The sequence below is a fragment of the Poecilia reticulata genome, linkage group LG1 (assembly GCF_000633615.1).
Source record: "Poecilia reticulata strain Guanapo linkage group LG1, Guppy_female_1.0+MT, whole genome shotgun sequence".
Lineage (NCBI taxonomy): Eukaryota > Metazoa > Chordata > Actinopteri > Cyprinodontiformes > Poeciliidae > Poecilia > Poecilia reticulata.
The window spans coordinates 15,955,842-15,970,158 of NC_024331.1; the positions used below are offsets into that span (position 1 = coordinate 15,955,842).

The following is a 14,317-nucleotide window of genomic DNA, read 5'->3' on the forward strand; positions in this document are numbered from 1 at the left end:
TTGCAAAAATATTTTTTCCACACTTTCGTCGTGGAAATAGTATTTTGAGGAAAGAGATTCATTTAATACAACGATGCTGTAACCTGTATAGCATCATTGTGCTGTACAGGTTACAGCCTTGACCCCCACTAGGGACAAGGCTGTAAAGAAAATGGCTGGATGAAGATGCACTGTTCATAATGACATCTTATTACATACTTATTGCTATGAAATGACTTAAAGCTAAATATTTCCTGCTCTGCTCAGCAACTTCCTAATCTGAAATATAATGAGAGCAAACTTGAGGAGCAAACCTAAGCAATGAACAAAAAGATGCTCTGAAGCTCTATGGAGATAATAATTTTCTTTTTTTTTCAACAAAAGGATGAGATTTTATATAGCAACAAGCATTACTTGATGAAACGTGGTCAGAAACAGAAATAACATGCAGTGACATTTCCTCAGTAAATGTATTACTGAGGAAAGAAAACCACTTGATCATGTTTAGTCATCAAAACATCATTGTTAGATCCATTGACAATAAGTCAAAAATGCTTTTTAACGTCAACTAAACGACAAACACAACTGCGATTTAATTCGGTTGTTTGGTGAAGTTTACACACCATCACAAAGACCTAGGATTACCTGAGTCCACCTGTGGTAATGCCAGCAGGCAGATCTGGATATGCATTTTAAATAACAGAATCTCTGCAGCGCTGTTCATTCCAAAAATGTAAACGGTACAACAAGAAGAACTTTAAACTCAGCAGCAGACAAGAGATTGATAACTCTAGCAGAAGACTCTGTCAACCAGACAACTTTCAGGGGGAAAAAATGACATAAGCGCATGATGGAGGGATATTGCAAGCTGGTTTACTTGTTCTTAGGTGTCCATCATTGTCTCCTTGAGTTCAAATATATCTGTAGCAGCACATTGGCTAAGTAAGACAAATCAAAAAAATTAGGAGGAGAGTAACTTTATTGGAGTTGGGGCTGATGTAGCAGCAGGATGGGAGCAGTGAATTTTCAGAGTTTTTCCATCTTTATTTACTCGATCTTCCTTTGTCCATCAAACAAACATGAAACAAATCCAAACTCCTTCCCTCCCTTACTCAGGCTGCGATAGGTTGGGTGAGGGCTGACGTGGGTGAAACGTGAAACATGAAGGGGGAGGAGGAGGGATGTGGGAAAGGCAGGACATGACAGAGACCGGGAGAGAGGCAGAGAAATAAAGAGTTTCTCTAACCAGATATAGTCCCAGTGGTTCTTGTAATTATCTCCTCTACAACTTCCTGTAACGTTCCACTGTTTTCTGAATTGCAACTATAAATAACTCCCTACCGTATCCCCTCTACTCTGCAAATTGAACCACCAAGAGATTAAGGAAACGTCACTGCACCCTCTCTTTCCTCCTCTCCTTCATTGCCCTCCCTCCTTCACCCCTCCAGACCTCCACCTCTCCCCCACTTCTTCTTTTCCTCACCGAGCTTCACTTGGAGGACGTGGTGTAGCAGCCATGTGGGTGCCACTGCATGTCGCGGATGCGTCTGATGGACTGCATCTGAGGGCAGGGAGCGCCGAATTCATTGAAATGCCTGTAGTCGCCCTTCTCCAGCAGGTACTGGCAGCCCCGGTACCCGGGGAACTGGTACCCCACCCAGCTGGGGAGGGAAAGAGAGAAGCATGGCGTGAACAGCTCCAAAGTTTGCATTGAAAATGATTCATTCACTTTGCTTACAAGTGAAGGCAAACAGAAGGGTGAAAGACGAGTGAGAGATAAGTGAGAAATATACATAAAATCTGCTCAGAGACAGATGCAGAGAAATCATAGTGGGTAAACAATCTCTCAGATAAAAACAAAAAAAACACATTGATCTATTTTGTTATGCCGTCAGACTTTCAGACACGGCCGGGTCTGCTACCCAGCTGTTTGTTTCCACTGGTTCACAGCACTGAGAACAAAGTAATCACAGCAGAGAAGGAGCTTTGTTTGCAACCACACCTCTGCGAACACATCCAGGGACGCAGAGCTGCTGACGTCCACGACACCCTCAGCAAGCTGCTGATGAAAAAGTCTCTATTCCTGCTCTCTCTCTCTCTCTCTCTCTCTCTCTCTCTCTCTCTCTCTCACACACACTCTCAGACGGGAATAAAAAAGTAGAAAGCTGTGCTAGAAGAAGTCGAGGTCGTCCGGAGCGTCCAGGTCTCTGTACTCGCTCTGTGTCTCTCTCTCTGTGTCTCTCTGTCTCTCTCTCTGTCTCTCTCTCTCTCTCTCTCTCTCTCTCTCTCTCTCTCTCTCTCTCTCTCTCTCTCTCTCTCTCTCTCTCTCTCTCTTTCTCGCTCTCTCTGTTTGTCTCTCTCTCTCTCTCAGCTTAGAAGAGTTGGTGATTAGAAAGCTGTTTCTGCCTGAAAGAGAATGACGTCACGGATGTGAAAATCGTCTGACACACGCAGCGGCACGCAGGCGCTGACTTTTTTTTGACGCAGTAGTCTGAGAATCAGAGTGCAATGTTTTTTGGCAGCCCTTCTGCAATATGTATGATCTGCCGACTGGAAGATGCAAATGCGGAAAGAAGTCTGGTGAGGTAGTCGGGCTGCAGCCACAGTCGGGCATACAAAAACGACTGCAAAGCACTGCTTATGAATACTTGTTAGATAAGTTAAATAAGGTCTCAAGCCACAAAGGTGAGACTTGTGCAATTTCCACCGTATGCATGTTCCACCTCGTGCTGTGAATATCGAATTCGCAATGGAGGATGCAGTGACGTAAAAAGAGGAAGGTGATATCAACGCCGTTGTGTCCTGGTGAAATAGATACCAGATTTAGACATTTTTCATGACACCTCAGAGTCAGAAGCAAATTCAGCTTGTTGATGTTATTTGTAGAAGTAACATCTATTAAACTTTCCCTCAAGAGGGGGTCCTGTATAAAAAAAAGGTTTTGTAATTTGTGGCTCTGAAATTTTTACATAGAAAAGGCTGATTTTAACAAATATTGTTTGTTTGTTTTTTCATCAGTACAAGAAAAAAGTTAGTAAGTCAATTGACACTTTCCAAAAAATGCAGAATATTCTAACCAATAAATGTATAAATTTTCTTTTTGGAAATGGTTGATGGTCTCTCAAACTGCAGTCTTTTTGATGTGTCCCTTGTCCTACAGGCTTGGATTACATGGTGAAACTGCCTCACTTTCATGCAGTCATGCTCTGCAGAGCTCTGGCAATGAGTTCAGATTGGACCCAGGTGTGCTGAGGCAGAGTGACATCTAAAGTTGCAAGACTCTGGCCCTCGAGGAATGCAGTTTGAGACCCAAGCTTTAAGACGTAAAAGAAAAATCAATATTGTGGTTCTTTCATTTTGCCACAAAACACATAAAATTCATGTAACGTCTTTTTCAAATCTTCTGTAAACTTTTTATGCTCTAAAAGCACGATGTGACTCCTGACAAAATTTGATTTTGTGTTAAATTTGCAACTTTTCTATCCAGTGTGTACCCCGAAGAAACGGTGGAGCTAATGCCATGTGACCTGAAATCTCGAGTGGGGATGGAGAGCAGAAGTTGCCTCCTTTTGTTTGTGAAAGCTGCAGCCTCCAATATAAACACAGTTTTCCTGACTACTTCACATGACAGCACTGCCAGGTGTCTGTTTGCACATGCTAACGGCTGTCCTTGTTTCAAATAAGCAATGACTTAAAGATAACAAATGTCGAACAGCTTATGTGACTTCAAACCTTCTTCCCTTGGAGACTGATGTAAATATAAGCAAACTGCAAAGATGCCGTCTTCAATTTCTTCTAGTAGGAGGTTTCCTGGATGAATCAATGTTTATGTAATTATAAAATCAGAACAACAGCTTCAACAAACTTAATAATGATTGCAAGCCACTTTTCAGTCCACTTGCCCTTTGGTGGCTGCTCTAGTTGTTGCAGCTACTGTGTAGGAGTGTGGCAAATCCACACTTAAACATCAAGTAAAGATTTATATGAGATGATCCTGGCTTTGTCGATGAGATACCAGATATGTAGAGGAGTTCTGGCAGATTTGTTATTTTTAATTTATCGCAAAACTTCATCACCAGCATTTGCAACAAGTGCATCACGTTGGATACAGAGCAGCTCTCCGCTGCGGCGCTTCTGCTGGTGTAGAAAAGACAGCCCTCCACAAAATTATTACTGTTTTCCCCTCTGACCAACTCAGTGTCTGTTTTTATATGAGCAATATGACCCTCCACCCAGTAATAGACCAGCGGTTACATGAGTGTGAGTACAGCAAGGAAATTGGTTGTTCATTGTAGCAGCTAAAGGCTCTAATTGGTGTCTAATGTGAGCTCTCACACTCACTGCTAAGCTAAAGGGTTATTTTTATGTTTTCCAGTAATATGGGCTGAAATGAATTATCTCTGCCAGTAAATCTGAAATATTAAATGAGTGAATCTGTAAGACCTGACTTTGATTAATCTACACTGGACATAGATTCTTAGTTTGAGACTTACAAACCATAAATGTAAACATTTATGAAAGACAAAATGAGACATTTTCATACTTTACAGGCCCTTTTTGGATTACTATCATGGACCCATGACAAGCACTACAAATGGAGAAGATCAATCAGGACCAAGATATTCTACGCTGATTACAAATTGGGTTTTCCTGGCATCTGAGGAGGCAGGTTTAAAAGCAGAGGCTTGCCTAGGGCCACATTCATGCAGGAATCACCACTGGGTCAATATTTATCCATAAAGTGATGAAAAACTACTGAGGAGGTAAACTGAGACAAGTTATTATACAGAAAACATCCATAATTTTGACTATTTCTCTTAATTTGAAACAGTCATCTATGTGCTGCACTGGTTAGTGGAGCTGATGAGCACAACTAAGCACCCAGAATGCAACACTGTATGTTATTGGTGATCATTCCCCAATCAGGAATCATACAGATTAGCATTGCTAGCTGTACTAATTACTCATCTCTGTGAGCATTCCTTGGAAAAGGCAAAAGTCTGTCAACATTTCCAAATCCAGCATGACAGAAAGATGTTGAAGACAGAATTAAAGAGAACAACTTTAGTCTCCAGCCTTCCTGGGATCAACTTAAATAATTGTGGCCAGTCCGACTATACATCCAAAATGACGCTCTGTGGCAAACGGCACCTTTTTAGTTGCGATAAATGAAAACTACAAGTAGAAAAAGGCAAAGGAGATAAGTGACCAGTTCATGTTGAGCTCTTTGATGTAGCAGCCTGGAGGAAAAGCTGCCATGCTTCTGTGGAAAATACAGTTTCCTTATAAATGGTCTTTTTACAGCTTTTGCTCTTCTTTTTTTGTAAACCCTGAACTCCTAAAGGTTATTGCTGTGTCTAAGAGTGTTGTGGTGAATGAGATCTGATGTTTTTGTTTTTTTAACATGGCATAAATAGTTTAAATACTCTTTAATAAATTCAGAAAAAAAACTTGCTTGTTAAACCTGAGGTAAAAATCAAGCAGGTAAATCTTGTTACGAACCGTTGATGGTTGGAAACATGGGGTCAACCCTAAAAGCAAGCGTTTTCACAAAGGTAAAATAACTTTAATATGCTCACGTCCCACAGCTGACCAAGATGCTTCCCACTCTGTCGGTGAAACCGTAGGCAGGCAGGCTGGGAACATCATCATCCATGATCTCCATCTTACGACCTTTGTATTCGCCAACCTCATACAAACAGATCTTGTGTTTCTCAGGATCCTGCAACGTGTTGGATGAAACAAAAACAAAAAAAGGAAATGAAGAGGAAGAATAGAAGAGAGCAAGCTTTATTCACGAGTGACAGCATGGCAGAGCTCACCATCCGCACAGGCCTGAAGGACAGAAGGTAATCGTTCTTCTGGCAGCTGCTCCATGAATCCCAGCGGGGGTACTCGCCCTTCTCCAGGATAAACATTTCACCACAGAAGTTCATCTGTTCAAAGCCCACAAATCTGAGGAGTGGAATAAAGTGCACTAAGACGAAAGATGTGCATTGAATCTCTGATTATGGAAGCCTTTCAGTTATTAAACTCAGAGAGCAGCATTGATTACCCTTCGCGAGAGCGCTGCTTAGCCTTTGATCTCGCGCTTCTGCTTGTCGACTCCTTCTCAAAACTGATTGTTGACATATTCTGGCCTGAGATGCTTCTTTGGGGATTTAGTGGAAAAATGAATCGTATAATGATGCTCTTTATTCTGTTATTGTCTGTTATCGTGTCTTTCATTCTGCTCACATTGCAACTGCAGTTTCTTGGTTAGTGTGTAAGCAGAGGAAAGTTGCTGCTGGTCAAAGTCAGATGCTATCTGGAAAACTGAAGCTCGCTCTCCTGCTGCACTCTGTGCAAATCGCTGTGGATAAAAGCCTGAAAGAGCAAAAGTGTCCCATAATGGAGAGGCGCATCAGTGAAATCACCTGCTGTTTGCCCGGAGAAGTGGGGTTTCTGCGTGCACTGCTTAAACTCGAGGGCGTGCGGAAGTCGGCGGTACTTACGGCCCACAGCAGACGCGCAGGGAGCGCACCCTGTCCATTCCCATGTCACACACGTTCACGCACTCGGCGGTGATGTCAATGCAGCGGCCCTGGAAGTTCTCCTGGTCGTACACGCACATCTGATGAACACAGAGCGAGGGGGGGAAAAGGAACTGGTTAAACTGAGGTGGCGAAAACCTTTCAAATAATGGGTGTAGGGTAGAAATCGCTATGAAGAGCCCATGTTGTTCTGGAAAGCACTAACTGGCCTCCTGGAGTATTTTTCAGCCATTTGTAGCATTCGACCACCTGCTCAGGGAGCTTTAAAAACCATGAGGAGGAAGCAGCAGGAGAGAGCTCGGGGTAAACCGTTAGGCCACCCGCTTCACACCGTTTAACAATGAGTAGCAGGAAATGTTTGAAAATCTGCTGTAGATGCGTGGGTGTGCTCTCCGTACCTTGTAGGACATCATGCCCGTCTCAGACGTCTTGCTCTGAGCTGCCTTCCCATCAGGCTGGGACTTGGGTTTCTCTCCTCCAGCAGACATGACTTGAATCCAGGAGAAGAAAAGATTTGTGATAAAGGAATAGTTTTAACATTTTAAAAGTCACCAACCACTGACAAAACACTCTGAAAAATTATTTTGAAGTCTCACATCCCAGAGATTTGTAGAAACAATTAAAGTAAACTATTTAATTTGGTTGATTTTTCTACAGTGTTCTAATATAATCCTTTAAAAACATAATAAACATTTAGTCTGACATCGACTAAAGTCCAAAATACTTTTTTTTATAAATAAAAGCAATTAAATATATTTACATATTTGGTAGTAGGGACCAAATTTTCTGTTTTTATTCCTTAAAATGTCCTGATTTAGTAAAATTTGAAACAGCACAGATTTTGTTCAGAACAAACAATAAATTAAACTTTAAACATGCTTTCTGCAAAGAGGGAGATTACAATTTAAGAGGCTTTCACAGCGTCAATATAATTTACAAAATATCTCTGCCACTTGCTTTTTCTTGATAATCAGATTTTGTCATTAATGTTGCTTAAGAATATAACCGTTAAGGGATTAGATTTAATGAGAGAACAAGCTTCTTCCTGCTCCTGTTCAAATATGTAAATTGAATCAAAATGTACTTTTTCATTTTGCTTTGTTCAATTTTATTTTTTTAATATAACTTTCTCCCTTTTTTTCTCAAATTTTTTTTATATGTAATTCCTACGGATTGTTGCTGACACTCTGATATATTTTAAAATCCCTTTTTTCTCTCTGTTTTTGACTGGAGTCATAAAAGCTTGGTCACCTGAGACGAGACCACAGAGTCCTACGTTAGCAAACATTTAACTTGCACAGCAGAACAAAAGCAATGCAAAGCAAAGTCTGAGCCGTTTTTCGACAGATGGTACAAAAAGATCCGTCGGTCTGTTCAAACTTTGCCACACTTGTTGGAGCTCAGAACAATCAATGTCTTTTATCCGCAGTCAAACAATGAGAAGCACAAAAGACAAAATGAGCTGCAAGAAAATCACTCAAATTAATTCAGTTTAACAGTATGGATCCGTTCACTGGCTACTGAAAATGCTTTCTCACCATGTGCCAGCACAACATTTGATTTTAAAGCCTGCCATATTCTTTATGTTTTCCATTAATAATGCTGGATTTTCCCATTCTAAGATCACATTAATTCATATTATTTTATAATTCTGACTCCCACGACCATAAATATCTGTACTCTATCTCAAATCCTTTCTTCTCTTCTCTTTTCTGCGGGTTTGTTGATCACTGTCTTACCTGTGGCAGTGTGTGAGTAAAGGAGTGGACTGGTGGATCAGTGTGGGAGTACAGGGGGGGCCCACTGTAGCTTTTATATGCTGGCGCCTGGAGTGAGGGGATTATGCAGATAGAAAAAAACTCGCTGAGCTCACAGCCCCCACAGAATAGAAATACCCCATCATCAAACACAGAGAGAGACACAGGATACCAGCTGATATAAAAGAAAACTACAAGGAAGACAGATGACCTCAAAGCTTTTTGTTAGATCAAGAGGACTTAATCAAAGACAACTGAAGACGTCGCTATTGAATTTACAAATAACCTGGCTGAAAACACCAGCGGTGGACCCAAATCGCTTAAGTAAAACTTTTACTAATGTTGAAAATAAATAAACGACGCCTAATGTCAGGTTATTTATAATTACATTAGAGCAAAAGTGCAAAAGTATTTTTTTTTTCTTGTTGAAATTATTCATTTTCCTTTTCTTGCAAAGTAGAGACACTTTGGTCGCAGTGGAAACTACAACCAGTTAGCATCAAGAATAATTTGGTATTGTATTTTTTTATAAAGTTGAGATACTGCTCAAGGTGTGTTTAGTAATTAATAAGGGCATAAATAGGAAAAATATGACACAACTAGAAACAAATATATCTAATTATTGTTAGTCTTCCTGTGGCGGCAGCAGCATTAGTTGCTATAGAAAGTTAGAAAAAGTGCATTGCCTTGAGACAAAAGACTCAAGGTTTTTAATTCTGACAGTACAGGAGGCTCTATGTGTAAGTTTTTATGTCGTATAAAGTTTCTTCTAAACAAAATAGTTTCTAATTTGAGGGAATTTTATGTCATCGATCAACTTGAAGCAATGTAATTCTGTGAAAAATGAAACATTCTTAATTTTTGAAAATAAATGTGGTAATCTGAAAAGTGTGGCGTGCATTTACTTTTAGAATTCTTTCACCTTTTTCTGTATTCATATTTTTCTGCAAGTACCTCTTCAAGTCTAATGCCACAACCAGCTTTGGACGTCTAGATACAGACATGTTTAATCATAGTCGCTTTATTTGTAGCTCAACCTCAGTTTTATAAAATAAGACTTGCATGTCATGAAACATGGATTTAGGTTTGAACTTTGAATGCATTATTCTAATTGGTGAATCCAAACCACTTCATTGTATTTATTGCGTTGGTTGAAGGTGAACCTCCACCCTCGTCTCTAGTCTTTTTCAGCCTCAATAGGTCTTCGTACAGTGTTGTCCTCCTTTTCCCCTCCACTTAGCTAAAATCATCTTCCTAAAAACTATGGCCAGCTTCTGTATCTCTGCTTCACAAAAACATCCCAGTTGTTTTGGCAATAACTTGAATCAGCAACCACAACTACTGGCTAATCGCATATTTTCATAAACAATACCCAAAAATCTGTTCAAAATTGTAGTTTGACAAAGACGGAGCGATCTTTGTCTGTGTTTGTTGTCATATCTAAATGGTTTTTGGTCTAGGATTTTCAATGTAGCAGCAGGGCAGGTTTTTCTACAGTGAGGCTTCTCACAAAAATATTCTGTCCTGCTTCTGTCGGCGCTGTAATAAAAACGAGTTGGGTAAAACAATAACGAGAGAAGCAATAAGCTGGGAGAAGCAATAACCTTATTATACCTTTGGGTGAGCAAAGGGGTCCTGCGAATGCAAGGACAAACACCCATCTGAATCTCTCTCATGAACACTGTAGGAGGAGGTCATTAAATTAAAAGCCCTGTGTATTTTCCTTCCAGTGTGGGTGAGGGTAATATTACAGTGGGTGTGGGCTGCAGAGTATGGAGGAAACACAGGCCATATGTGAAGCATGAGCTGGCAGTCGAGTTCATGTGATGTGCGGCATCACATGAACTCAGAAAGGAGGCTGAGGCCACAGCTGTGCTCCAGCTGAGACGCCGGCGGCTGACGTAAGCAAAGAGGTGTTCAATGGCCAGCCTACTTCCTGTCCTTTGAATATGGTCAAGATAGAGGCAGCGAGAGTCAAGAGGCAGAAGAGGGCGCGTTATGAATCAAACATTGCACATCTTTTGTCGCTGCAGAGAGCCTGATAATCAAATAAAAAGAGCGGCGAGAGAGGCATTCAAGTTACTTTACAGAACAGCTTTTTACTGTAGAGTAGACGCTTGTTTTCAGGACCATCAAAAAATATCAGTCATATTTGAAAACCAGTTTATTTAGAAATAACAAAGTGCAATGAGTGTAGGTAAAGGAAGGACAAGAAGTATTCTATCATGTCAAGTTTTCCCAAATTTGGTGGAATTACGTTTATATTTCTAAATACATAAAATATGAAACTCTCATTACTGTATTATGATGTTTAATTGTTGTTTTATTTTTCATTTGTATAGGACGGATGTTGAGTAGACAGTTTGATCTGCTGCCATTTTGTGTTTTATTTACAGATCTGGTTTAAAGTTCCACATAAACATTATGGACATGAATGATACTAATCCTATAACTGCAAAAAGAATCTGTTTAACTCTTTTTGTATTCATAGAACAGCTGAATTTAATTTAAAACACACTGGTATGATATCACCCAACCAGTTTGTATTATTTTTTGCATCAAATTAGTGGGGATTGGTGCTGCCACACTTTCACATTTAATTTTGTGAAAAATATTGGACAGGATGAATCATTTTTCTTTCACTTAACACATTTGTGATACCTTGCTTTAGTCTGTGACAAAACTTCAATGAAATACATATGCATGCAAGAAACTGCCTCTGTCTTTTGCAAATTGCTCCCTATAGCATTGAACTGAAGGTAAAAGTCACCAAACCTCTTCACATCAGCTCATGAGCAGAGAGAGAGAGCTTCATGAAATGGGTTTCAGTGACTGATGCGGTGGTGCAGAGCGCGCTGCCACTGCACTAACAAGCAGTGGAGGGATGTTTTCTGCTAGAATAAATTATTCCTCTTTGCAATTCTAATGGATGAATCTGGATTTGGCAGTTGTTAGGAGAACGGTCTTTGCCGGACTGCATTGTCAGGTGTAAAGTTTGGTGCAAAGACAGTTATGTGGAGGGGGCGGTGAGGGATTGTAGCTAATTATTTTCAGAGAATGGAGCTCAACATTGTATGACGGCGTCAGTTCCAACACGACTGCACCAATTGACAGAGTGGTCCATAATCCAGAGATGAGTTTGGTTTGGTGTAGAAGAACATGACTGACCTGCGCAAAGTCAACTCAACCAAACAAAACATCCTTGGGATATATTAGAGCAGAGACTCTCGTCTAACATCAGTGTCTGACCTCACAAATGTTTTTCATGAAAGACTGTAGAAATATTTCCAAAACATTTGGGGAGAGCCTTGTCGGTGCTAAGCTTAACTCTGGCAAGCTTTGAAGCTTAAAGGTTCTCCAAAACTTGTTGGAACACATTTTCAACAGGTTTTGGCCAAAATCATGTGAATTTAGAATCAGAAGTCATTCAAGTTCAGAAGTCTTTTAAATGCGCTACATTAATAAAATGATGGGATATGATTCATAGAACTGATTATAAGACCATTTTTTGCTTCATTTTCTTACATTTTACATTTGGCAATAAAGAATTGATGTGATTTACAGCTCAAAATAGAAACATTATCTGAAACAATGCTAGCTCAAAATCATACGTTTTTTTGTTATTTCCACTCAGGATTGTCTTAATTTTTTGTATTCAAAGACTATTTCCAACCCACGTTATTTTCCCACTTGAAAAGCTTTGTGATATCCTGTCTTACTCAAGGTCAAGGCATCTTTATTACTCTCACATAGGAGACATTTGTGTTTAAAAACGGGCAGTGCTGCTGGAGAATTTGTCACTATAACAAAGCAAGCAATAACTAGAAAAGATAGTTTATCGTTTATATCTGTTTCTGTTCATCTCCTGCAAAGCCGTGGTTTGTTTTACTTATCTCTCTGAATTAAAGCGGAGTCTGCTCTGACTTCATCTCCACAACTCATTCATCAAACCCATTTGTCATTCGCTTCATCAAACTATTTGTAGCACCGCAGGGTTCAATACAACCATGCAAATGTGTCATGAGACACATTTATTTCTGCTGCAGCTCAAAATTAGAAACAGTTCTGCCTGTGCAGCATACAATCCAGGTGATGCTACATGGTTATACTGTTAGATAAAACTTTCATGTGCCAAAGGAGAGCTAGTAGGTCAAAAGGTTAACCGACAGCCTCACCCAGTGACAATTTCTTATGGCAGCAGAAAAACATACAAAACTACATGCCTCTTTTGAAACCACAGGGTTTCCATTCACAACTGACCTTTCCGTTGAATTTTCAAAGCAGATATTTGATCATTTCTAAAATATGTTTTTAACAAAGAAATGCCTCCCAAAAACAAAAACACACTACCGTACATGGAGCACGAGACATGTGGAGAAACTGCGTATCATTGTAAACAGAAAACTGATTCACTTACATGACAAAGAAAAACATTTTAAAAGGATTATATCAAGTAGATGGATCTACTTGAATCTATTTGTAACCCAGAAATGTTTAGAGTAAGCATTCTTGCTTTCACCAGAAATCATGTAAAGAGGACGCGAGAAAAATTTGTGAAAGCAAAGTCAATGAACTTCCCCTCACCATCTGATTTGAGACGATTTGTACCTCAGGATTTGAAACAATTAGAAATTTAACTTCAAATGAAAAGACGCATCCGAGGCTGAGGAACAGGGACACAAACAGAGGTCATGTCTCAGAGACAGCATATAACTTGAGGGAGGTCAGTTGCTATCCCATCATTTTTAAGAGAGTTGTTTGTGAGCATAAAGTTTGTCAGGTAAAAAAAATATATATTTTCTTGTATTTTGTTTTGTGTTCTTTTTACTTTGTGCCTCCTTTCTCAGAATGAAATTTCTTTTGTCCCCTCTGTTTCTGAGCAAGATCACTGCAGCTGCTCTCTGATGGTATGCTGCAATTTTAACTTCACTTCCACACGTGTAGCATCAATCTGCAGAATCTTTTTAGAGCAAAGTGAAATCTTGTGAGAAAAACTAACTGTAGATGGATTTCAATCAAGATGTTTGTACAGCTACGATATTCTAGTGAAGAATTGTAACTTTTTCTATTCCCTGCCACTACATACTACACTTGCTTGACTTAAAATAATAATAATAAGTTTTTGTATGTTTTTACAGGCAACAGTTTTAAATGAGAGAAACAGAAAAGCAAAACAGTGTAGATAGGTCAAGCCTCCATTTAATTATTTTTTACTCTAATTAAAGATTCCTTGAGATATTTGGATTCATAAGTCATATTTGTGAAAATAAAAACACTGAGATTCTTTTTTTTCCCCCATTAAAAAAAGCTTTAAATCATCTCCCGCCTTATTTCAGAGATCACAATATGGTGCATTTTCTTGGGGGCACAGGGCAGCATCAAGAACAGGCCTGAACAAGATTGGACAGGAACATTTCTATAACAGCCAATTAACAGCAGTTTCTACAGACATTATTATGCAAAATTTCAGCGACTGCTAAAGTTGGAGAAATGTATAATGTATTTTGAAGAAGGTGGAACATTCACAATAAACATGCCTAAAGAAAAGGTTTATGTCGCGTCTAGGTGGGATCTAATGCAGTGTTGTCTTTAAAATATTCTAATCCTTGATAAATTATAGTAATGATTAGAACCACAACACAGGCTGCATCTTCATTAAAGACATTTGAGTTTGGGAAGCCATCACCCCTGATGGTATTTCAAAATCCTGTTCATTCTCTGCCTATAGCCCTCCTCCATTGTTACTCTATACGATGGCACTGCTGACCTATACGATTAGACCAAAACAGTGCATTCATAAGCCGAACCTCTGTGGGTCCTGTCTATATGATCTGCTGAGTCGACAGGGCGCTCAGGGTTAACAAAGACAGAGTTGGATCCTAACCGCTGGTGTGCGCGCTCAACCCATTCCTTCACTTTACGCACAGATTTGAGCTCAGAAGTGCCTCTTTCCGCAACCTGCGTCAAGTTGATCAATGTTAGTTAGAGGAACCACGGAACTCTCCCGTCACTTAATAGTTGCCTCTCAAAAAGCGTGTTTTCAAAGCT

General features: G+C 39.7%; 1 protein-coding gene across 1 annotated transcript; it reads right to left on the minus strand.

Moving 5' to 3' along the window:
• Positions 1-940: 940 nt before the first annotated feature.
• On the minus strand, positions 941-8,307 carry LOC103464025 (beta-crystallin B1-like). The gene is made up of 6 exons (XM_008407821.1): positions 8,252-8,307; positions 6,911-7,002; positions 6,474-6,592; positions 5,802-5,934; positions 5,559-5,701; positions 941-1,640 (listed from the first exon to the last, which is right to left on the minus strand). The coding sequence occupies exons 2-6, from the start codon at positions 6,998-7,000 to the stop codon at positions 1,469-1,471; spliced, it is 657 nt and encodes a 218-aa protein (XP_008406043.1). The 5' UTR covers positions 7,001-7,002; positions 8,252-8,307; the 3' UTR covers positions 941-1,468.
• Between the last annotated feature and the right edge of the window lie 6,010 nt (positions 8,308-14,317).